The sequence below is a fragment of the Bufo bufo genome, chromosome 3 (genome assembly GCF_905171765.1).
Source record: "Bufo bufo chromosome 3, aBufBuf1.1, whole genome shotgun sequence".
Classification (NCBI taxonomy): domain Eukaryota; kingdom Metazoa; phylum Chordata; class Amphibia; order Anura; family Bufonidae; genus Bufo; species Bufo bufo.
Genome location: NC_053391.1, coordinates 610806415 through 610830882, shown reverse-complemented (window position 1 = coordinate 610830882; position 24468 = coordinate 610806415). Strand labels below are relative to the sequence as shown.

Below are 24468 nucleotides of genomic sequence, written 5' to 3'. Positions count from 1 at the left end.
AAAAACAACAATTGAAGCACAATGAAAAACAGCGACATCTGAGCTGGCCCGCTCCTGCAGCAGTCATACAGAAAGCATTCTGCAGAATGATTAATGTAATGGTTTGGAAGCCATGTCTTCCCTGCAGATAGCTATTTATCATAACGTAACCCCTTCAGCTACCATATAGACTATTTATTGAAGCACGCAGCGCTATACCCCACTGGTATAGGAAATAAAAAATAAAAAAAGCAGCCTTACTATTATAAATCTTCCCTAAATAGCTGAAGTATGCCGAAATGCAAACTGATATATGGAAGGAGAGATTGCAACGTGTGCTTTATGTAAACAGGAATGAGTAAAAGGACCTACCCTAGTGGGAATCAGTAGTAATAATGACTATAATGGCATTCACTAAAGATGAAGTTTAATAGGTAAGGAAACCAATGTAGCAAAACATATTAAAACATAAACCTTGTAACCAAGCACTTTATTTTTTATAGCTGTGGATTTTATATATCTTTGGATGGTATTAATCATAACCACCAGTTTTACTTTACATTACCGTGTCTGCAGCCTCCGACATTCCTTTATTACTCAGGTGGATATACAGGGGCACATGTGGAAAGATGTAACCGAATGATAGTTCAAGGAAAAAAGCAGTAGCTTTGAGAAAGAATCCTTGACTTCATCCATCAACATCTTAGACATTTAATGGCTTCTACTGTAGTGTAAAGATTATAGATTTGCTGAAGGAGTTTTCTGAGACTTAAAGGGGCGGCCTCATGAAAAATAAAAATATTCTACAGTTTTCAAACCAGCACCTGGATTGGAATACTTTCGTAATTGCATGTAACTAAAAACTTAGTATAGCCTCTGAGTTATTCACTGAAATCCATCTGTATAGCGCCACCTACTGTTTACTCTTTTTCTAGTTTCTCTGTCCTGCTCACTGAGACGGAAGCACATGCTCAGTTCCATCCTTCAACTGCCACCAGCTGCAGCAGAAAGGGCTCGCCCCCTGAGAAAGGAGAAATAGGAGCTATACATGGGGATATCTTGAGCCATGTGAGGTACACGGCTGGTACTATGTTTTTTAGAAAGAGATCGTCATGTACTATATGATATTGGATTATTATCTTTTACATTATTCATGGGATAATCCCTTTAAATATTGATGACCTATACTTGGGATCTGGGCGGTCTGACTCCAGGGACCTCTGCTGATCAGCTGTTTGAAAGAGGTGCTGGGATTTGATGGTTTATCTTGAAGATAGTTCCTCAGTATTTAGCAAAAACCACGTAGTCTTTGCATTGTGTGTCTGTGTGCGCCACACTAAGCATGGACAACAGAAAGAGGACTTGAGACCCAAAATTGTGGACAAATATCAACAATCTCCAGAGATCTAGATTTGCCTTTGTCCACAGTGCGCAACATTATCAAGAAGTTTGCAACCCATGGCACTGTAGCCAATCTCCCTGGGCATGGACGGAAGAGAAAAATTTATGAAAGGTGTCAACGCAGGATAGTCCGGATGGTGGATAGGCTGCCCCAAACAAGATCCAAAAGATATTCAAGCTGTCCTGCAGGCTCAGGGAGCATCAGTGTCAGCGCGAACTATCCATCAACATTTAAATGAAATGAAACGCTATGGCAGGAGACCCAGGAGGACCCCACTGCTGACACAGAGACATAAAAAAAGCAAGACTACATTTTGCAAAAATGAACTTGAGTAAGCCAAAATCTGGGAAAACGTCTTGTGGACAGATGAGACCTAGATAGAGCTTTTTGGTAAAGCACATCATTCGACTGTTTACCGAAAACGAAATGAGGCCTACAAAGAAAAGAACACAGTACCTACAGTGAGGTTCATTGATGTTTTGGGGTTGTGGAGAGAGCTTAAAATTGCTGCTGGGAAAAGGCGCCCTTCCGATAATAGAGACCTGGGGCAGTTTGCTAAGGAAGAGTGGTCCAAAATTCCAGTGAGAGGTGTCAGAAGCTTATTGATGGTTATAGGAAGCAACTGATTTCAGTTATTTTTTCTAAAGGGTGTGCAACCAAATATTAAGTTATGGGTGCCAATAATTTTGTCCAGCCCATTTTTGGAGTTTGGTGTGACATTATGCCCAATTTGCTTTTTTTCCTTCTTTTTTTTGGTTTTGTTCCAATACACACAAAGGGAATAGCAAAACATGTGTTACTGCAATACTTTTCTGTGAGAAATACTTCATTTTCTTGAAAAATGTCAGGGGTGCCAACATTTACGGCCATGACTGTATGCGCTTGGCAGCTGAAGGCATCTGTGTTGGTCACATGTTCATATCTGCCCGCATTGCTGAGAAAAGTGATGTTTTAATATATGCAAATTAGCCTCTAGGAGCAATGCGGGCACATATGAACATGGGACCAACACAGATGTCTTCAGCTGCCAGGTGCACATGTAACAGGTCAGCCAGTGTCATAGGTACAAATCTGCTGACAGAGCTGCCTGAAACAGTTTGGTAAAAATGTCAAAAAAAAATAATAGAGGTGAAGCTAAACTGAGGGGCATGTCCGGGTTTCACTGCCAATGGAGCACCAAGGGAAGGTTTCTGCAGAAGGCTGGGCTACAATGGAAGTCAGGATGAAAGCCTCATAATACTTTTTTTTTTCAATTGCTTGTTTTCATTTTAATTTCAAGTTAATTTTAGGCTGTCATATTGGGTATGACAAGATCAGGGAACAGAAAGCCCAACAGAAAATTTGTAAAGTGTCAAAGACGGCAATCTCTACTCGACCCCAAAACTCAAAGAGAATGTCTAAGGATGAGCGAATCAACTTCAGATGAAACATCCGAAGTCGATTTGCATAATACTTCGTTTGAATCGAGTGTATTAGAATGTACTGGTTCCTATGAGCCGAAGTTCTTACTTCGCATAATAACTTCATAAATCAATTTCTACTGTAAAAAAACATTTCCAGAACTCAGGTTCGTTCCCTAATAACATCATAACTCGAACCAGAGTTAGGGAAATGTTTTTTTACAGTAGACATTGATTTATTAAGTTATTATGCGAAGTCTCGTGAGACTTTTCGGCTCATAGGAGCCAATACATTCTAATACTGTATGGAGCGCTCGATTCAAACAAAGTATTATGTGAATCGACTTAGGATGTTTCATCTGAAGTCGATTCGCTCATCCCTAATGAAATCTCTAATGCCCTAATAAAACTATTTCTAATGTAATCAATTTTGTATTTTTCTTATTCTTTTAATTTCCTAAAGTGCACCATTCACTGTGTGCTTAAAACTCAGTACTCTGTACCCACGTACTATGCCAGGATTAGCTGAGCCGAGCAGGCTCCTGCTTCTGCCTGCTCTGCTAAGCTAAGAGAACTGCCACAGTGAATTGTGCGCTTTAGGGAAGTAAAAGACTAAGAAAAATACTAAATTGATTAATAAAGTACATTAGACATAGTTTTATTAGGGCATTAGGGACATCATATTAAAAATTGTTAGAAAGGTTTAGTTACTCTTTAATATGTGGAAGTGGTGAAGACTCAGTACTCACCACTTCCAGGTCCTTGGCTGACGCTGTGCGCCTCAGTTCACAGCACAGCCAGCGGCAGGAAGAGCAGGAGGAGCGCAGAAGGTGAGGAGCGGAGGGTCCGGAGCAGGAGAGGTAAGTGGATTTTTTATTTTATCTAATCTGAGGATGGGGGCTGCATACATGAGGCTGGGGGCTGCAGGCTGCATACATGAGGCTGAGGGGCTGATCTGAGGTCTGATTGAGGGTCTTATTAACATTGGGGGTCTGATTGGTGGTCTAATCTGAGGTCTAATGAATTTTTTTTTATCCTATTGTCCTCAGCCGGTGTGTCTTATAGGGCGAAAAATACGGTAGTTATTTTACAAAGTGTTTTCCAGGTAAATACAAATTGTTAAGTGCATCTGACCTGTAATGCACTGAAACTGTCCATCTTCTCTTCTTATTGTAAATGCTTCCCCTGGGTTGACCTGGACCAAAATAACCTGCGAGAAAGAGAGACAACAAATCAATAAAATAAATAATATCAATCTAAAAAGTATAGTAAAAGACGTTGCACAGCACAGAGATAAAATATTACAGTCTTCTCAGTTTTATTGGTGCCCAAAAGGACTGCATATCTGAAGTGACAATTGTACATTCTGAAAAATTGCAGCTAAAACTAATCTATACTAACCTGAGTGCACATACAGTGAGGAACAGAAGTATTTGCACACCCTGCAAGTTCTCCCACTTAGAAATCATGTTGGGGTCTGAAATTCACATTGTAGGTGCATTCCCACTCAGAGACAGAATTTAAAAATAAAATTCAGGAAATAACATTGTATGATTTTTAAAAGAATTTATTGCACTGCTGAACATAAGTATTTGAACACCTGTGAAACCGCAAGAATTCTGTCTCTCAAGTCCACCTCTACTCCACTCATTAATCAAACTTTGTAGCACCTGTCTGAGCTCTTTAAAGACCCCTGTCCACCCCAGTCAGAAGCCAACTACTACCATGGGCAAGACCAAAGAGCTGTCAAAAGACACCAGAGACAAAATTGTGGACCTCCACAAGGCTGGAAAGGGCTACGGGGCAATTGCCAAGCAACTTGGTGAAAATAGCTCAACTGTTGGAGCAATTGTTAGAAAATGGAAGAGGCTAAAGACGACTGTCAGTCTACCTCGGACTGGGGCTCCATACAAGATCTCACCTCGTGTGGTATCACTAATGATAAGAAAAAGGTGAGGAATCAGCCCAGAACTACAAGGGGAGGAGCTGGTCAATGACATGAAGAGAGCTGGGACCACAGTTTCAAAGGTCACTGTCGGTAGAACACTATGCCGTCATGGTTTCAAATCATGCATTGCACGGAAGGTTCCCCTGCTCAAGTCATCACATGTCCAGGCCCGTCTGAAGTTTGCCAATGACCATCTGGATGATCCAGAGGAGGCATGGGAGAAAGTCATGTGGTCAGAGGAGACCAAAGTAGAACCTTTTGGTCTAAACTTCACTCGTCGTGTTTGGAGGAAAAAGAAGGATAAGTTGCATCCCAAGAACAACATCCCTACTCTAAAGCATGGGGGTGGTAACATCATGCTTGGGGGGTGCTTTTCTGTGAAGGGGACAGGACGACTGCATTGTATTAAGGAGAGGATGAATGGGGCCATTTATTGTGAGATTTTGAGCAACAACCTCCTTCCCTCAGTCAGAGCATTGAAGATGGGTCTTCCAACATGACAACGACCCGAAGCACACAGCCAGGTTAACCAAGGAGTGGCTCCGTAAGAAGCATATCAAGGTTCTGGAGTGGCCTAGCCAGTCCCCAGACCTAAATCCAATAGAACATCTTTGGAGGGAGCTGAAACTCTGTGTTGCTCAGCGACAGCGCCGAAACCTGACAGATCTAGAGGAGATCTGTGTGGAGGAGTGGGCCAAAATCCCTGTTGCAATGTGTGCAAACCTGGTCAAGAACTACAGAAAACATTTGACCTCTGTAACTGCAAACAAAGGCTTCTGTACCAAATATTAACACTGATTTTCTCAGGTGTTCAAATACTTATGTTCAGCAGAGCAAGACAAATAAATTCTTTAAAAATCATACAATGTGATTTCTTTTTAATTCTGTCTCTTAGAGTGGGAATGCACCTACAATGTGAATTTCAGACCCCTCCATGATTTCTAAGTGGGAGAACTTGCAAAATCGCAGGGTGTTCAAATACTTCTGTTCCTCACTGTATAATAGCATACAGCTGCGATGCAGGGTGCACACAAGCTAGTTAAAGGGGCTGTCTGGTTCCAAGAGGAAACTCAAGGAATCGACCTGTAATAAAGAATAAAGGATTACTTACCTAACAGGTCCCAAGTTGGTGCTCTGGTTCTCTCGGTGGGGCTCTGTATTCCTTGCTGAAGTGGTGATGTCATGTTGACAACATGTGAGCACTGCAGCCAATCAGTGGTCTTTTCAGTGCATTGTTGAGGCCAGTGATTGGCTGCAGCTGTCATGTGTTTTTGACGTGACATCACCACTGAAACTGGGGAAACACAGACCAGATGGGGGCACCAGAGCAGTGGCAGCTAAGCAATTATCTACCCTTAATGGCTCATTGGTTAGCACTGTTGCCTTGCAGCGCTGGAGTCCTAGGTTCGAATCCGACCAAGGACAACATCTGCATGGAGTTTGTATGCTCTTCCCGTGTTTGTGTGGGTTTCCTCCCAAATGTCTGTGAAGGTTCTCATTTATCCAGGTCATGGTATATCTGTAAAGAATAAATCAAGCCAACTGGACTTACAGTAGATTTCAAAGTTTTCAAGAAATCTACAGTAAGTCCAGTTGCCTTGATTTATTCTTTACAGATTTTCCTCCCAAATGCCAAAGACATACTGATAGGGAACAGATTGTGAGCCCCATTGGGGACAGCCTGATGTTAATGTCTGTAAAGTGCTGCAGAATATAGTAGCGTAATATAAGTGCATAAAATAAATAAATTATAGATCAATCTCTCTCTTGAAACTGGATGACCCCTTTAAGGTTTTCTTTTAGTTGAAGTTCATACCCAGTTCAGTGGTCAGTGTCCCCCTCACTCTTCAAATGGTCACAGCTATGTATCATACCCACATTTTCCTTCCGGTATTCACAAAAAAATCCAGTAAACACAGCAGTGTCATACCCTCCCCAAATAGTTACAGCATTGTCTCCCCTTCCCCATTAACAGGAGTGTCCCTCCCGTTCTTACCCCTAAAGCTGCCCATACACATTAAACAGCTGTCGGCTGAATGCAATGTAACCGGAATACCTCTTTAATGTAAGGCACATGGTATTATTATTTTAGAAACTTCATGTGCCTCATATTAATAGTTGCCATTATATGAGGTACATGATGGGGTAACCTGGGGTATGCCTGCATGAATGTGAGGCACATGGTCTCATTATTTCAGTACCTCCGTGTGCCTCACATTAATGCAGGAATACAGCAGGAAACTTCTCCTGCAACAAGATCCTCCTGGATGAAGAAGGATAATGGACCTGTGATGATATCATTACCATGTGTCCAGAAACAAGTGGATGTTAGGCTATTGTAGAACGGCCCGCCGGATCCGCCGATCTGGATGTGACTGAAGGCATTTGTGAGACGCATCCGGATGCGGATCCGTCTAACAAATGCATTGCAAGGACGATCCGTCTTGTATCTTTATTCACATTTTTACCGGTCTGCGCATGCGCAGACTGGAGGGACAGATCCGGCATTTTGAATGCCGGATATGGCACTAATACATTCTTATGGGGAAAAAATGCCAGATCCGGCATTCAGGCAAGTCTTCAGTTTTTTTTCGCCGGAGATAAAACCGTAGCATGCTGCGGTTTTCTGTTTTGCCTGATCAGTCAAAATCACTGAACTGAAAACATCCTGAACGGATTACTCTCCATTCAGAATGCATGGGGATATGCCTGATCAGTTCTTTTCCGGTATAGAGCCCCTGTGACGGAACTCTATGCCGGAAAAGAAAAACGCTAGTGTGAAAGTACCCTTGGCGATGACATCATAAAAAGGTCCTGTAACCTATGAGCATCCAGCACCGCGAGGACTCCCTGACACTCCCCCATCGAAACACTCAGCTGTATCATTGGTGGCTCAATAGTGCGTCTTAGAATTGAAAAAATGCCAATCCCGGTATCAAACTGAACCGGGTGAAAAACTGAAACCCCAGTGTAAACTGTGATCTGCTGCCCAAAAACAATGCCGCTGTAAGAGGAGGAGAGACGACCGTAGATATCACTCATCCCCGCATGTAAATGCATCTTATACCTTGTTTGCCAAGCAGGCAATTGTCTGGAAGGAACACTTTCTTCCTGACAGATGTCTGCTCACCGCCCCTGTGTAAATGCAGCATTACTTGCTCTCTTTTTCACACTTTCCTATAGAGAAGTCTATGCCTGAGAGCAACAATGACAGTCTTACCGCTATGATAAATGAGGCCCATTGAGCAAATTAGTGCCTCTATGACTGGACCACTTCTAGACTCACAAGTAGATAAGTAGCTACCGGACTTTAGATGTAAAACCATCACGCCTAAATCTATAAAATAGGGCAAGCCTAGATGAGTGACGGTTCACCTGGACATACATGAAGCCATTTCGACGCTACACAGCAGTTTAAAGCCGCACCAACCACACCAAGAAAGGACATGTCCGGTAATAGAATGCTTTTCAGCTGCAGCGGTTGTCCACTCGTAAATTTAGCTCCATTCAGTGGACCTAAGCCACGAGCGGGTCCACGCCATCCAAAGTTAACAACCAAAGCAGAGGCCGTGGCGGTTTATATCGTGGAACACAAGGAGGATTTTGACAGTGCTGTCAAAATCCGCTGTGTGAACATACTCTAACATGCCTGGCAAAGAGTACTTTCACACTTGCGTTAAACTTTTCCGTCCTAGGGGCTCAATACCGGAAAAAAACCTGATCAGTTTTATCCTAATGCATTCGGAATGGAGAGCAATCCGTTCAGGATGCATCAGGATGTCTTCAGTTCAGTCACTGTACGGTTTTGGAACGCTGCGGTATTTTCTCCGTCCAAAACTCCGGAACACTTGCCGAAATGCCAGATCCGGCATTATTTTCCATTGAAATGCATTAATGCCGCATCCGGCCCCAAGTGTTACGGTAAAACGGATCCGGTTTTGCGGTCTGCGCATACGCAGACCTTTAAAAATGTGAAAAAGATAAGTACACGATGACAACCGGAGAAACAGATCTGGTATTGCAATGCATTTGTGAGACTGATCCGTATCCAGATCCATCTACAAATGGTATCCGTTTGCATACAGATTGCCGGAATCCAACAATGCAAGTGTGAAAGTACCCTTACCTGCCAGTCTGTGCGCCATTAAGTCAAATGTACACCAGCTGAGACAGTCCCATCTTCTATCACTACGCCCGCTCCCTTTTTGAAAAGTGCTGTGCACAGCGCAATATCCAGCTTGCACAAAGAATTGCAACTTTTGTACACTAGAAAACTGCTGTTTGAGAAATCCCTCATTACGTTCCTATATTTTGGAGCTATATTTTTAGGGCTCATGCACACTGCAGAATGGTTCAATGGGTCTCCAGCAGTGATGAGCGAACTTGTTTTTTTCAAGTTCAGCGTACAAAGGTTCGGGTTAGCTAAGAATGCCGTTATGGATTCCGCATCCACGGACCATAATGGAATTCTATGACGGCATGCACCATGGAAGCCCGTAAGAGCCCTTCTGTATTGCGTTCCGTCATAACAGAAGTCTATGCTGGCCGGTGTTTTGGTGAATGATGCTTCAGTGGGTGCGGTATGTTGCACATATTGTCCCCTAGAATCAATGTCTCCACAATACAGCATAAGGGCTCATGCACACGACTGTAGTTTTGGACCTCATCTGGTCCGCATCTTTTGCGGATTGAATAAGGACCCATTCACTTCAACGGGGCCGCAAAAGGTGTGCTATCCGCATCTTTTGCAGCCCCATTAAAGTATGTCCGTCCCTGCAAAAAAAAAAAAAACAACAACAACAACAACATGTCCTATTCAGCCCTAAAGGGGAAGAAGCCATATTTTTTCTGTTGCATATATATAGACTCTATAGCAGAGACATATGGCAGCACAGTAGGCTCCCGCACACCTCTATGGGCACTTTATCCCGGGACATGAAGTTGTGCAGATTAGTGCAAGTACAGTCATTTGGTCCTATTATTCATACGCCCAAGCTCTAAAAGCCCACATTGACCAAAGCAGAAAACACATGGCTTTTTTAATAAGTGTCTGCTCGGGGCTTTCATCCTCAATAACAGCTGTTCAGCCACAGGTTGCCATCAGAACTTATTAGCAGCACAATGCATGAAAGGAATGTGAAACGTCTAATTATACGGTAAAGGTACAGCGCTGCGAGTTGTGACAGGAGGACTGGAAATATGTATGATTAGCGCAGTGCAATTATTCTTATATCAGGATTCATTTGCTTGCACACAACAGGAGGCGTGAATTACGAGAGATCGCACAGAAATTCTCGGCAACTGAGAAAAATACGAGCGTTTAGAAAAAGCGTACAGACCTTTTACCACTCCTTCCTCTGAAGTGCGCCATCGTGGGAATTTATCATTGGACGCAGCCTAGTTTTCTTGTGCCCATTGTTGTTCTGAGAACAGCGATGCAGTTGAATATGCAGAAATGAATGTTTCCACACTGGAAGCGCTCATGGCCCTTCCGCTGACCCCTACTTGCCCCAACCTGGCGCGGCCTGAGGCAATCGCCTCACCTTGCCTCATTGGTGGTGCACCCCCGGCTTTCAGTGAATGGCGCCATATACTTCATCCACGAGCAGTGACAGACGGTGAGCAGCGGCTAGTCCGAGGGGGAATGTTGGGGTCCAGGGGAATTTTGCTGCCCACCTATAGTCCAATCTCCATCCCTGTGTCAATCTGTATTGTAGCACTGCTTAGCCGCTACTTTATGTACTGCATATATCAAATATTTAGCTGTATATGGATGGGAGGATGAGTATGCATGCATTACAGCAATTAATATTGTATGTGAATCCACAAGTGGCACAATGCATGCAGGTGCTGTATCTGCATACAGAAGAATATACCATGGGCGACATGCCAGAATATGGTAGGTGTCATGTGACCCTGTACCAATCACTGCCCTGATCAGTCTAAGCTGATTGAAAGCAAAAGGGACCCCATTCAGAAGTGTGCTATGGGGCCCAGCCTCTGTTTGGTGCTGTTCTAGATTGCCCAGTTTAGAGGGAACAGTGTCAGCAATGCATCTGGTCGACAGAGAGGTGACTTGAGGACCACTCGTTCTTAGGATCGTTGGGTGTTCCAGCGGTCACACCCTATAATCCAATATTTATTACCCTTCATTTATTTGGGACAGCGCCTTCAATAGAGCAGACTGGCCATTTTGGTACACCATCAATTCACTGGAGTAGAGAATGACTGCAAAGAGTAGGTCCCTGCTTATTCTTGAGATTTCAATGGGTGCCACGCAATGCTTCATTTCTCCTGTGGGAGCGCTGCGTGGAGATGAATACTGGATTCCGGCACAGTTAAGGTTTCCTGCGATCAACTTATTTTAGAGGGACCTCCGTAACAAAAAGGGACTATACAAAGCAGATACCCCCTTAAAGGGGTTTTCCAATTTTTCCTAACACAGGAGGAGATTTATCAAACTGGTGTAAAGTAGAACTGCCTTGGTTGCCCGTAGCAACCAATCCAATTCCACCTTTCATTTTTCACAGCTATTTTGGAAAATAAAAGGTGGAATTGGATTGGTTGCTACGGGCAACCAAGGCAGTTCTACTCTACACCAGTTTGATAAATCTCCCCCATTGTCTCATATAGGTCACTACCCTGTGATGGTTCATTTCCTTATATAATGTGAATACCTATATGGCCAATATCTTCAGATCGCAATGCATGAAGACGCAGAAGCAGGCCAGTGGACGCAACATTACCGGAAGGAACATAGGGCTGCGGATGGTGTCAGGTGACTGGCATCACAATCTAACTAGATGGACCATATAGGTATTAATATTATACTGGGAAATGAGCGATCACAGGGCAGTGATACATTTCAGAAAAGGTTAAGAAAAACTGGAGAAATCCATTTACATTTTTAGAATTTCTGATCTGAACATTTCTAAAGGCGAAGGATGTATAATGCGGCAATTGTGAATATCAGGTTTCTGAAACAGGCCCAGTAATAGTTTTATTATAATAGATTGGTTTTACTAAAACTATCTGTCCACTGAGAACTGCAGCCTTGCTGTATATTGAGAATAATGAGTCATTGCTCAACCTTGAGCTGTGCACAATACAATCCTGTACGTCGTCATTACAAGCATCTGCTCTGCAAGGTCTGAGCCCCTTTCCAAAAGGAGTGAGAAACAGTGCTGATGTTTTTAGAGAAGTGGATGAGACAAATGGGGTCATTTATTAAAACCACTGTCCACTTTCCCTGCCCACTCCACGCCCACTTTTTTAGACCTGGTGTGAGCAGACAAAAGTCTCAGATTGTGGCGCAAAGAACCTTCGCACTGCAATCTGCACCAGAAATACACCTAATATAGACGTATTTCTATTAGTAAGTAACCCCCAAAACGTCTGTGTGCAAGGGCGGGGGTCAGGGCACCATGGGCCCCTAACACCACTAATGGGACTATTTGCCCCCACCTTCTACAACACAGACCCCTACATTTATAGCAGGGTTCCCCAACCTGTGTACTCCTCAACTCCTATGATTCCTGCAGCTGTCAGGGTATGATGGGACTTGTAGTTTTTCAACAGCTGGAGAGCAACAGGTTGGGGAACAATGATTTATTGGGTTGCATGGGTTAGCTGCATGAGATTCCTATAGACTGCGGTAATATTAGCCACTTAATTTATTAATGTTCATAATAAATTTATCTTTGCGTTCTCCCAATATTTTCTTCAAAATCCAACTTAAAGGGACACTGACAGGGCCTATAAACATATTTAGATATTCATATGCTGTCATAGGTCTTATAATGTGTATGCCAATCATATAAGTGTACCCCCTGTCCGCATTTCAAACACTGTAAAATCAACTTTATATTCATATGTGAATTACTTGCCTTTGTGCCCAAGGGGCGGTCTTTCTCCTTCATTTGTGCCCAGCCACGCCCCCAACTGCCGTTTCCTAGCGCTGCCCAGCTCATTATTATTCACTGCGCAAGAGACGCTGAAGCAGGCGCATTAAGGCTGGGTTCAGACCTGAGCGTATTTGATATGCGCGTTTAACACGCGTTTTTGTCCATAGTCAACGCGCGTATTACGCGCGTTTGTGTGATTGACAGCAGTGTTCTATGGCTACAAACGCGCGACAAAACTCCCCAAAGAAGCTAAAGAACTTTTTTGAGCGTAGGGCGCTTTTCAGCGCGTTCAAACGCGCTGTAAAACGCTCAAGTGAGAACCAGGGCCATAGGGAAGCATTGGTTTTCATGTGTTGAGCGTTTTACAGCGCGTTTGAACGCGCTGTAAAACGCTCAAGTGTGAACCCAGCCTGAAGGTTATGGGATGCAGGCGCACTACGATTCCGGCGAGTGAGGGTTCCGGGTAAGGTATCCGGCTCACGCGCAGAAGCTCCAGGTGAGGCCGATGCCCATACGTTTCTATTCGGCATTTGCAGGATCTCGCAGCATCGGGGACTGGAAAAGCCGCCCAGCGCAGTGAATAATAATGAGCTGGGCGGCGCTAGGAAACGGCAGTTGGGGCGCGGCTGGGCACAAATGCAGGAGAAAACCGCCCCTTGGTCACAAAGGCAAGTGATTCACATATGAATATAAAGTTGATTTTACAGTGTTTGAAATGCGGACAGGGGGTACACTTATATGATTGGCATAACACATTATAAGACCTATGACAGCATATGAATATCTAAATATGTTTATAGGGCCCGTCAGTGTCCCTTTAAGAAAGCATTTTCAGGTCTGTCACTAACGCTTTGTGAAGTTTTGACAAAGTCTTTAATGTGCAAATCGGCTTCTGCGGAGGAAGATCTTGCCTCATTGTTGACTACGCTTTTAATATATAGACTTTCAAGAGTGCCAAGATCTCGTGCTTTTGGAATTGGATTTTACACTGACTACTTTTTGAGAATGAGCACATTCCGAGGCAGTTCAAAGGCTGGTGTCAGTTCATCTAGGTACAGACGGCAATTTGCTGACGAAGACAGTACTCCATCGAAAAAGTGGAGCAATACTGCTACATTCAGATCCCTCCTCGCTCTTGGGATCCAGGGATAGGTCATGAATTCCCATGTGATAATCTCTTACTTAGCACTCTAAAGTTTATTTTCATCAATTACTCTAGCTCCAATTCCTTCTTGGATAGTTTTTTTTACTTTACCTCTTTTGCAGTTTTCTCTTATCTCCCATGCTTGAATCCTACTTCCTGGTTTTGTCATGTGACTGCTGTCCCATCATGCCTTAGGGCAGGGAGATGTGTCCTGACATCAGCAGAGCATGTGACACTAACCACACCCCTTGTTCTTACCAATGAGGCTTCCTATGTCCCACATGATAAGGCTCCAATGCAGAATGTAACTTACAGCAGCTGAAAATCAAAACCGATTTGCTACAGGGTGCAATGGTTGGCTAATAACTTTTGAAAAAGGCATTTTTAATAAATGGTGGTATTTGGACAGAGTAATATAACATCGATATAGGTTGGATGGGATATATTTATATTAGGGTCCCTTCACACGTCCGTGTGTGTTTTGCGCATCCACGCATCAGTGGATCCGCAAAACACGGACATCGGCAATGTGCGTTTGCAGACCGCACATCGCCGGCACTTAATAGAAAATGCCTATTCTTGTCCGCAATTGCGGACAAGAATAGGACATGTTCTATTTTTTTCAGGAACGGAATTGGGGACCCGGTGTGCGGATCTGCAATTCCGGATCCCGGCAGCACATCGTGCTGCCCTATAGAAATGAATGGGTCTGCAATTCAGTTTCGCAAAATGCAGAACGAAATTGCGGATGTGTGAATGGACCCTCTTAGTGGCACAAGCCCTTTAAGACAGCAAATGTCACACCGCCAGTTGCGCCTAATGATGTTTTCAATTCCACAGAAATTCAACAGGTTTATTTTGCAGTAGGTCTCCGTAGATTATGGGTCACAAAATGAAACCGAATTGAGTAATGGTTAGGTGCAATGTAGTAGTGCCACTTGTGATCTTATGATGCACGACTACAAATCAGTGTGAAGCTCTAGCCTTTGACTGCCTCTACTGTGGATTTCTTAAAGGGAATGTGTCATGAGAAAATGACCTATTGTGTAAATCACATTTTTATGTTCAACATATTTTTTATTTTCCATGTGAATATCTATATTTAAAGAAAACCCATAAAATCCTGCAGTTTTCGCACTGGCCACTAAGCCTAATAATAGGCACAACTTCTTGGTCTGTACATATCATTTTACTGCAGTTATCTGCTTAATACAGGATTATAATGACAGATATCACCTCTGTGTATTGATAACACCTGATCCACCATTCACAATAGGTGACCGTCAAAGCTTATCGACTTCCTCTTGACCTCTGCACTTTCCTATACTAGTCAATGAGGTCCCCCCCGTCCACTTTCTCTAAGGCCCATGTAGCTGCTATAAAGCAATTCTCTAAATGCTGTTAAGAACAGCTCAGACAAGATGCCCGTCTTAAAATCGTGTTCAGGAAATAGTATAAAAAAATGGAATATGGATATGGAATATCTGATTTTTAAAGGGAATCTGTCACCCTGATTTTGGACTATTATCTATAGTAATACATGAGCAGTATTGTCGATAAGGAGTCCACTATTTTTTATTTTTTCAACTGCCCCCAGTTCCACGCTGTCAGCACTCAAAGCTGCACTGATATACACAGTCAGGACTGCTGCACTGTTCTAACATAATGGAGAGGACTTGTGTGCATGCACAGCAGTCCTGACAATGTATTTCAATGCAGCTCTGAGTGCTGATAGCGAAAGAATGAGAGGCAGTAGCAAAATAAAAAGTAGTAATCTGGAGTCCTTTTCTGCAGGACTGCTCATGTATTACTATAGATTAACGTCCAAAATCAGGGTGACAGATTGCCTTTGACTGGTAGAAAAAAATATTCTGTGACACATTTTCTTTAAATGAACTAACCAAAGGCTCTTTTATTACTGATCCTTCCGATCTTCCTGATTCTTACATAAGGAATAGTGTGACATTTACACAGGCAGAGGAGGGAGAGAGAAAGGGTAAAGGGGAGGGGGAGAGATGTTTAACTCTCCAAAAACATAAATTAATATTGCCATTAGAGGCCTGGTAAAAGCCGAGTAATCACAGCCATTAATGGCTGCCCGCCATTACAATCTATCATAAGTCAGGGAAAACATGAATGACTGAACAGAATATTAAGACTTCATGCAAGTCGACGTATAGATGTTGACTGCAGTTTAGGGAGAAATGCTCCGCAAGGTAAAAGAATAAACGAATATTAAATCAAAGCAAGGTTTCTGCCACTTTGCAAATTCCTCATGTAAAATGATCATTTTTCCTGTGGATTAAATATCCATTCACGAGAGGAAATGTTTGAACAAGGCACAAATCAGGCATCTTGTGTTGTCTCCACTCCCAGGGAAGACGATCCCCCGCTGCCCCCTCACCACAATGAAAGGAGATAAGGCAAACAATGACTAAACGCTGCGTTATACCCAGCGAGGTCTGACAAATGTAAAAGTAGGAATCACCATCTATCTATACAGGGCATTTCATTGAAAAAAAGCATAAGCAACACGTACACCCGTAGCCCGGGAAAATCCCACCCCTTCAGCACGTCTGTCATTCTGGAGACGTGCCAACGGATGGGACGGTCACCACTGCCTTAATGACGTCATAAGAATGGATCCCTGGCTAGGAGGATAATGTCGAAGGATTATGCAAGAAGCAGCAGGCCGGTGTAGGACAGAACCCATAGACTCATCTGCAAATACTATTTTACAACCTGTGGATTTGGAACACCCAAAACTTTTAATGCTTCCAAGGAGAAGCAAATCTCAAGTACAAAGCCTATAAAACCAAAGAAAAAACAGGCAGTATCATCAGTAAATGAAAATGGAGACATAAAGGATTAAAGGGGTTGTCCGGGATTTTAAGAAAGTTGCCTAAGAGCAGGAAATGGTATAAAATACAATAAAATAAATCCACCGCTTACCCATTAATCACCCTGTTGGGCCTGCATTCACAAAAAGTCTGCAGCCACAACCACTGATGTCTGTATGTATGACCCATGACCGCCAAGGCCGCTAGGTGTGAATGACGTATGCAACGTCACTGGCATGGACCATGAAAGCATCAAGGAGTAATGAATTAAAAATTTTATACCATTTCCTGTTCTTAGGCAACGTTCTTCAAATCCTGGACATCCTCTTTAAGTGGTGCTCATGGCGGGCAAGCATTTTTGTCAGACCTTCCTGTCAATGAAGTAAACTGCAGACAATCTGAAATGGCTGATAACAGGAAACAACAGACTGTAGGCAATGAGCAAACGGGGTGGTAATAATCCCCCAAAAACTATAAAATAATCCTCATCAATACATAAAAAAACAAGGGACGCCTCATGGTCCACCATTTCTCAGACTGGGAAGCCATTATTATAAGTGCGCTTTAGAAACCCATACACCACAAGACTGGGCCACGTAATAAAGCAAAATAACAACCCAGAATAAACAAGTCAATCAAAGTTGTTGTTTTTTTTTTTTTTTTTTTTTTAAGAACTCTCGAAACAAAACCTACATGAAAATGTGCAGAACTGTAATTGGTTTTTCAGGGCAGAGATGATCCCTTAACCCTTCCTCAGCCACAAAGGCTGGCTCCTGTGCCCGGTCTGACAGCCGGCAGCCCGGTGATTCATTACGACATATCACTTTGCCGTCTGTCAGACCCCCTACTGAACGCACTGCAGGGCTGCACACAGACACAATGGCTAAATGAATCCCACCCAGGAATCACTCTGAAAACGCAAACACATGCTCTGAAGACAACGGCGTCTCGGGATCACCCAGAAAGCCTTCCCCTTCGTGTTCCTTTGTGTTGCACATTAGCTAATACATCCGATCAGCCTTGTAGTCTGGCGACAAAGCATCTGAAGAAAATAGGGACATAACAGAAAGAAATAAAAAAGAGAGAAACCCGTAACACTTCCACTTACTGTTGCTCGCATCCTTTGATGTTGCTCATTCAAGAGAGGCGTTTGCACGCTGACAGAGGCTGCAGAGAGGCTCGGGAGTGCAATCTGTTTCATTCACTACAGAGTCATAAGCAGCGCTGACGTCTAGGTCATCGGGCCCTTTTTCTGCTGAACAGGGGGCGACCTAACCTACCTCCCGATTTCAGACAGCATCAGATTTTCGTGGCCCCTTATCCCGCAGTCCATGGACAGATGCATGAGGAAGCTGAATGTTAAAAGGTATGACCAATTATCAGTGCAGTCATCAATACCTACCTCAAGACTCGCTTCCTATCGCATCAGCCAATGTGCGGGGAGCTTCCTACTGTAGACGAATGTATCAGGTTTCCATGGAAACTAAATCAACAAATAGCTGCGGCAGCATCTGTTTCTGGATTAGCCAACGTCAGCCGGCAGAAGGTTAGGATTTAAGAGAACTCCAGCATCCAAATGCCCCTTTGTAATGCCACATTTTATATTTAGTACCGATGCCAAGACTAAAGTCACAGCCTTTCCTTTCTTCTTGCATCAAACTCAAACAAGCCATAGGAAGGACTCCATGGCAACCGAAACCCTGCGCTCCATCCCCATCATCATCGTATCACAGTTTAAGGGGTATTCTCATCTCAAACATTGATGGTATATGCCACCGCTGGGACCTGCATCTATCTATCTATAGAATGGGAGGGTCCCCCGATCCTGTCCGGCCTCGCCCAACCATGCTGGCTGCTGCAAGAGGCGGCCGAGTAACATTGTGAGATGCAAACGTAGCTCCCTCTGCCGTTTCCCATTTATTTCAATGGGAGTAACAGGAACGGTGTAGTACAGTGAGAAATACATCTGTATACCTCACCACCAAATGGTGCCAGGATATGGCAGCCAGCAGGGAAACCCCCATTCTAGAGGATGAGAATAACCCTTTAAAGGCAGGGTGGAGCAAAACAAGGGAGCAAAACAGGGATGCTGTCTGTGCCCAGTGTATGCCATGCACCCGCATAAAGGCTCCTCTTCTATGGTAATCCTTAGACCATCTAGGCTGGCCATACCCATTAGATGGCTGTCAGACAGCTATTTCTCCTGACCCCTCCATACACATGCAAACTTGGACGAACTTCCGTGTGTCCTGAATGGAGAGAGGGGAGAAAGCCGCTGCCAGACACTTTCGGTAATATTTTATCTGCCCAAGAACAAAAAGATCACGCAGCTAATACCAGTTCGATCTTTATTTCCCCTGACTTCTGCCATCAGGAGGCCCCCATACCTACCCAGTCCCTACCTCCCTTTACTGGTCCCAGTCTGTCAACTTCAGCATGTATTGGGTCACCTGGGCTGCTGCAGTCAATAATTAGCCTATGCGTTACTTGTCCCTAAGCAGCATGTGTTTATACTGCTTTCCCTAGCCCCGATCTTGAGATATCAGCAATTTAAGGGCTCATGCACACGGCTGTATGTATTTTGCAGTCTGCAAAAACGGAACGGAACAGCTGGCCCCTAATAGAACAGTACTATCCTTGCCGATAATGCGGACTATAATAGGACATGTTCTTTTTTTTTGTGGAACGGAAATACGGACATACGGAAACAGAATGCACACGGAGTAACTTCCGTGTTTTTTGCGGACCCATTGAAATGAATGGTTCTGCATACGGTCCACAAAAAAAACAAAAAAAAAAATAACATAACGAACGGACACGTAAAGAAGATACGTTCGTGTGCATGAGCCCTAAAGGGTAACAGGAAAAAAAAAAAAAAATGGCCAACTTGCTATTTTTTGGTCGCTTCCGCTCCCAAAAAAACCCTGAATAAAAAGTGATCAAAAAGTAATACCCACCCCAAAATGATATCAATAAAAACTATATCCATCGCCTTGCAAAAAAATTAGTTCACACATAACATCATGGACAAGTTTTTATGTTTTAAAGGGGTTGTCCAAATTCTAAAAGATTCCACCGGGCCCCTTGTATACATTACACTTACTTGCTCCCCGGCATCCGTGTCACTCCGAATCCCTGCACAGCCGCTACTGCATCTCCCTGGTGATGACTCCCCTTGAGGTTGGTCACCGTCAAGGCCTGCTATTGGCCCTCCCCCCATTATGGTATTTATTTCCAGCTTCCTTCTGCATCATATGCAATATAAAATGGTGCCATTAAAAAGGACAACTTTTCCCGCAAAAATAAAATAAAAAATCCTCATACGTATATGTGAATGCAAAAAACAAAACAAAAACTTTATGGCTTCGGGAAGGCAGAGAGTAAAAAAAAAAGAAAACTTGCTGAGTCCTTAAGGGGTTAATAACAGGTTACTAGCCAGTGACTAGGTAAGCAGGCATCACCATCCATCGCCTGTATAGGCTAGGGATGCTGGAGGTGTAGTGCAGTAGTGACAAGCGATGGGAGGGATGACAAATGCTTCTTTTTTTACTCTTAACCCATTCTGCCCCATCTAAAAAGAATACTCCCCCCCTAAAAATGTTAGTCTATATTAGTTGTTTTTTTACAGTATTGAGACCCTATGACGGATCTCAATACTGAATATATTACCACTAGTGTGAAAGTAGCCTAACACAACCTCAGCTACATGTGTAGAGCGGCTCCAGAGCTGGCCTCGAGGTGACAACGCGATTTATATACATGTTATTACTGAGTAAGGATCACCTCAAGTCCTGCCTCATACTTCACCGGCCACAGCAACCTCAATCCTTAATAAAGTGGGAGGAGCAGGAGCGTGACCTAAGTGAGTGGCGTTACGCTGCCAGCCGCCCTGCACTAGTACACGAGATAGCGCTACTTTAACTAACGTTACCAAGAGGTTAAGGATGATTACAGTTTAGATATGAAGACTGCTGTGAGCGGCGGGGCCCGGTGTAAGAGTACAGTGACCGCGATTCTAACAGCAGTTGCCGTATTCCAGCCCCTCCTCGCTGATACATCGTCGCGCTGTGCAGCATGGCAGCCGGCGATGTATCAGTGTTGTTAGCATAGTAAAAATGGCAGCATTCGCCCCATAAGACGCACTGCCATTCCCCCCCCCCCACACTTTTGAGTCTTATGGGGCAAAAAATACGGTAATCATTTCATTAAAAAGGGTTGTCTAATCGATTATCTTTTTAAGAAAAAAGGCTCAAACTGTATTAAATATACGGTACTTTATATCATGTTCACTTTAAAGGCTATGTACGCCTTCAAGGGCATTTTTTTATGATTGAATTTTATTTTGGTCTAAAAATAATTTTTTTCAATTGGTCTTTATTAACAATATTCAGCCGTTCTCTCACAAAGGGTTAACTGTCTAGCTGTGTTAATCATACTTTCACTTTATGCTGCCATCTAATAACCAATATCTCTAAATTACTAAAATGTCATTTAAGCCACATTCTTACCAGTAAGATATGAACTGAGCTATAATGAGCGTTTATAACGTCAGAGAGCAGAGATAAGGGGCCGTCAGCTGAGCTGCCTGACGGAACTGAGTGAAAACATCATAAATTTACACACTGCAGAAATCATGTGGCTTTTACCTGCATATACAGTATGTGCAAGCAAATCCTGAGCAGAATTTAGCGCAAGGCAAGTGGATGAGACTTAAAAGGGTTGTCTCACTATAGCAAATTGCATTTATCTTCTAGGAAAAGTTAATATAGGCCACTTACTAATGTATTATAATTATCCATATTGCTTCCTTTGCTGGCTGAATTAATTTTTCCATCACATTATACACTGCTCGTATCCAGGGGTTACGACCACCCTGTAATCCAGCAGTGGTGGTCGTGCTTGCACACTATAGGAAAAATTGCATGCCCATGTGCATGGTCCCAGCCACCAGAGATCCGATGCTTTTTCCTATAGTGGTCAAGTACGACCACCACTGATGGATTGCAGGGTGGTCGTAACCATGGAAACGAGAGGTGTATAATGTGATGGAAAAATTAATCAAGTCAGCAAAGGAAGCAATATGGACAATCACAATACATTAGTAAATGTCTTGTATTAACTTTCTCTACATAATAAATGCAGGGGTGTGGAATTCCTATCGCCCGACGCCCGGGACATGCAGTTCCGGGCGCCGGGCAGGTAGTTTGTGCAGGCAGCTTAGCCCTGTGGGCAAGTAGCAGGGCTAGGGTTGCGCCGAGTTTTCCTCTAATACACAGCCCGATGCAGCAAGTCCGGGCTGCTTACCGCAGTGTTATCAGCGCTCCTGTGCAGGCCGGAAGTCGAGCGCCGCGGGACGGAAGTCAGCTCCCAGCGGAGGCACAAGTTAGTCAGCGGCTGTAGTAGGAGCTCCTGACATGGTGGCAGCCCGTGCCGTTATAGATAGCCCAGCAGGTAGTGTGTGTGGTGACTGCTCTGGGTCAGCTATGCTCTGCTGTCAGGCTGCCGCTCTGCTTCTTCTCCCTGGCATTGAAGTGTCAAGAGGAGTGCTGCCAGGTTCCAACTTCCAGCCACTCACCCTCCATGAATAGGGGGGGAGGGGGGGGGGGGCGGACGGACTTCCCCATACTGGCATGTACATTAAGGGGATTCACTGCCCCAGTATGGCATGTACATTAAAGGGATTCACTGCCCCAGTATGGCATGTACATTAAGGGGATTCACTGCCCCAGTATGGCATGTACATTAAAGGGATTCACTGCCCCAGTATGGCATGTATATTAAAGGGATTCACTGCCCCAGTATGGCATGTACATTAAAGGGATTCACTGGCCCAGTATGGCATGTACATTAAAGGGATTCACTGGCCCAGTATGGCATGTACATTAAAGGGATTCACTGGCCCAGTATGGCATGTACATTAAAGGGATTCACTGCCCCAGTATGGCATGTATATTAAAGGGATTCACTGCCCCAGTATGGCATATACATCAAAAGGATTCTGTCACCACATTTTACCCCCTACATTTAAAACATATCTACTTGTAGGTCTCCCATAGCAGTATTGAATGAAGCCCTTATTAACTACCAGTGTAGATTTATTTCTTTATAAAAACGATTTAAGTGATATGCAAATGACTTACATAATGTGCCCAAGGGGATGTCCTTTCCTAACTTGGTGGCCAGCCGCTCCCCTCGGTCCTGAGTCCAGCGCAGCATCTAATATAATATATCCAAGAGCCGACGTGCTGACATAATCCCTGGGCCTGTTAGAAATACAGCGCGGGCGCACTACACAGTGTAGTCTGTGCCTGTGTGGACTACAGGTAATAGCATCGTCGAGCGAAGTGCGTATGTAGCGCACTTTGCTTGACTATGCCATTACCCGTAGGATTTCCAACAGGCCCAGGGATTACGTCAGCATGCCGGCACTTGAATATATTATATTAGAGGCGGCGCTGGGCACCAGACAGAGGGGTGCGGCTGGGCACCAAGTTAGGAAAGGACATCCCCTTGGGCACATTATGTAAGTCATTTGCATATCACCAAAATAGTTTTTATAAAGAAATAAATCTAGACTGTTAGTTAATAAGGGCATCATTCGTAACTGCTCTGGGAGAGCTACAAGTAGATATGTTTAAATGTTGGGGGTAAAATGTGGTGACATTCCTTTTAACCCAACCTCACTGACCTGCCTACAATGTAACTGGCAAATGTTCCCACTTATAGAAAGTTCTGCCACTTCTTAGTTCTATGTGTGAGGCTTCTGGGTATCTGAGTGACACCCCACATGGCCACCCTGCAGAGTCCAGAACTATCGCACAAATGCTTATCCCAATTCCAGAACTTCCAGTATCAGGAAGCTGGGTGGCAAATCATTACACGTTGCCCAGTTTCCTGATTGGTCAGGAAGCTGCCTCCATGCCCACTAGTCACCTGCTGATGAGGAAGCATAGAGCCAGCTTCCCTGCTAACCAAGAAGCCCGGGTAACATGTAAGGTTTCCCTAATGGGACTTCTGGTATCAGCGAATACCAAAAAAAAAAAAAAAAAAAAGATACTTACTAAATAAGGCTACCGGATTTGCCGGCGTATAAGACAAGTTTTTAGACTTAAAAATATCACCCGAAAATCGGGGGTCGTCTTATACGCCGGGTATGGATGTGCAGTATACTGTAAGTGTATGTAGCTTCGGCTACATACAGTATACCGCATTGAGCCAATCACGGCGGGCTTTGTAATAATGAATACAAAGCCTGCCATGATTGGCTCAGCACGGTATACTGTATGCAGCTGAAGGACCAAACCTGGAAGATGGAGGACACAGGGGCGATCGTGGACAAGGTAAGAGACTGTAATCCCGAGTTTGGCTCGGGGCTGCCGCTTATGGTACTGAAAATTAACCAGAGCCACACTTGGCAATACCACAATGGAGGAAAGTGGGTGCATTTAAACATTATTTTGGGCTACACTTGTCTTAAACAAGACCTATAGTTTAACAGGAAAAGTAGGGTGTCGTCTTAAACACCCAGTCGCCTAATACGGTGGCAAATACGGTATTTAAGTAATTTATAGCTTTTTTTTTCATCTGTAAAGATGATACAACTGTGTAATTTAGTTAGAATGCAACGGTATGGGTAAATGCTCGTAGCTCTGCCTTATTGTCAAGGGAGTGTTACCATAGGACAAATTAATATTTAGTTTGTCTTATGATATTTTGTGTTGGAATTTTAAAAATGATAAATTAGCATTTTTGTTGCTGATCCCCCCCAAGAAAAATGTAAAATCCAACAATCTCATTAGTTTTTCAGATTCATGGGATGCAAAATTCAGGAGTGTGGAGGTCTAGGAATAG

At 43.7% G+C, this 24468-nt stretch overlaps 1 protein-coding gene across 2 annotated transcripts in view; it reads right to left on the bottom strand.

Annotated features, from left to right (window-relative positions):
- FNDC3A (fibronectin type III domain containing 3A) overlaps nucleotides 1-24468 on the bottom strand; it is a 266349-nt gene that overhangs the window by 118299 nt on the left and 123582 nt on the right. For both annotated transcript variants that reach the window (XM_040426011.1, XM_040426012.1), the window contains exon 3: nucleotides 3916-3991. In XM_040426011.1, coding sequence (XP_040281945.1) covers nucleotides 3916-3991 — 76 coding nt within the window. The remainder of the gene's footprint in view (nucleotides 1-3915; nucleotides 3992-24468) is intronic.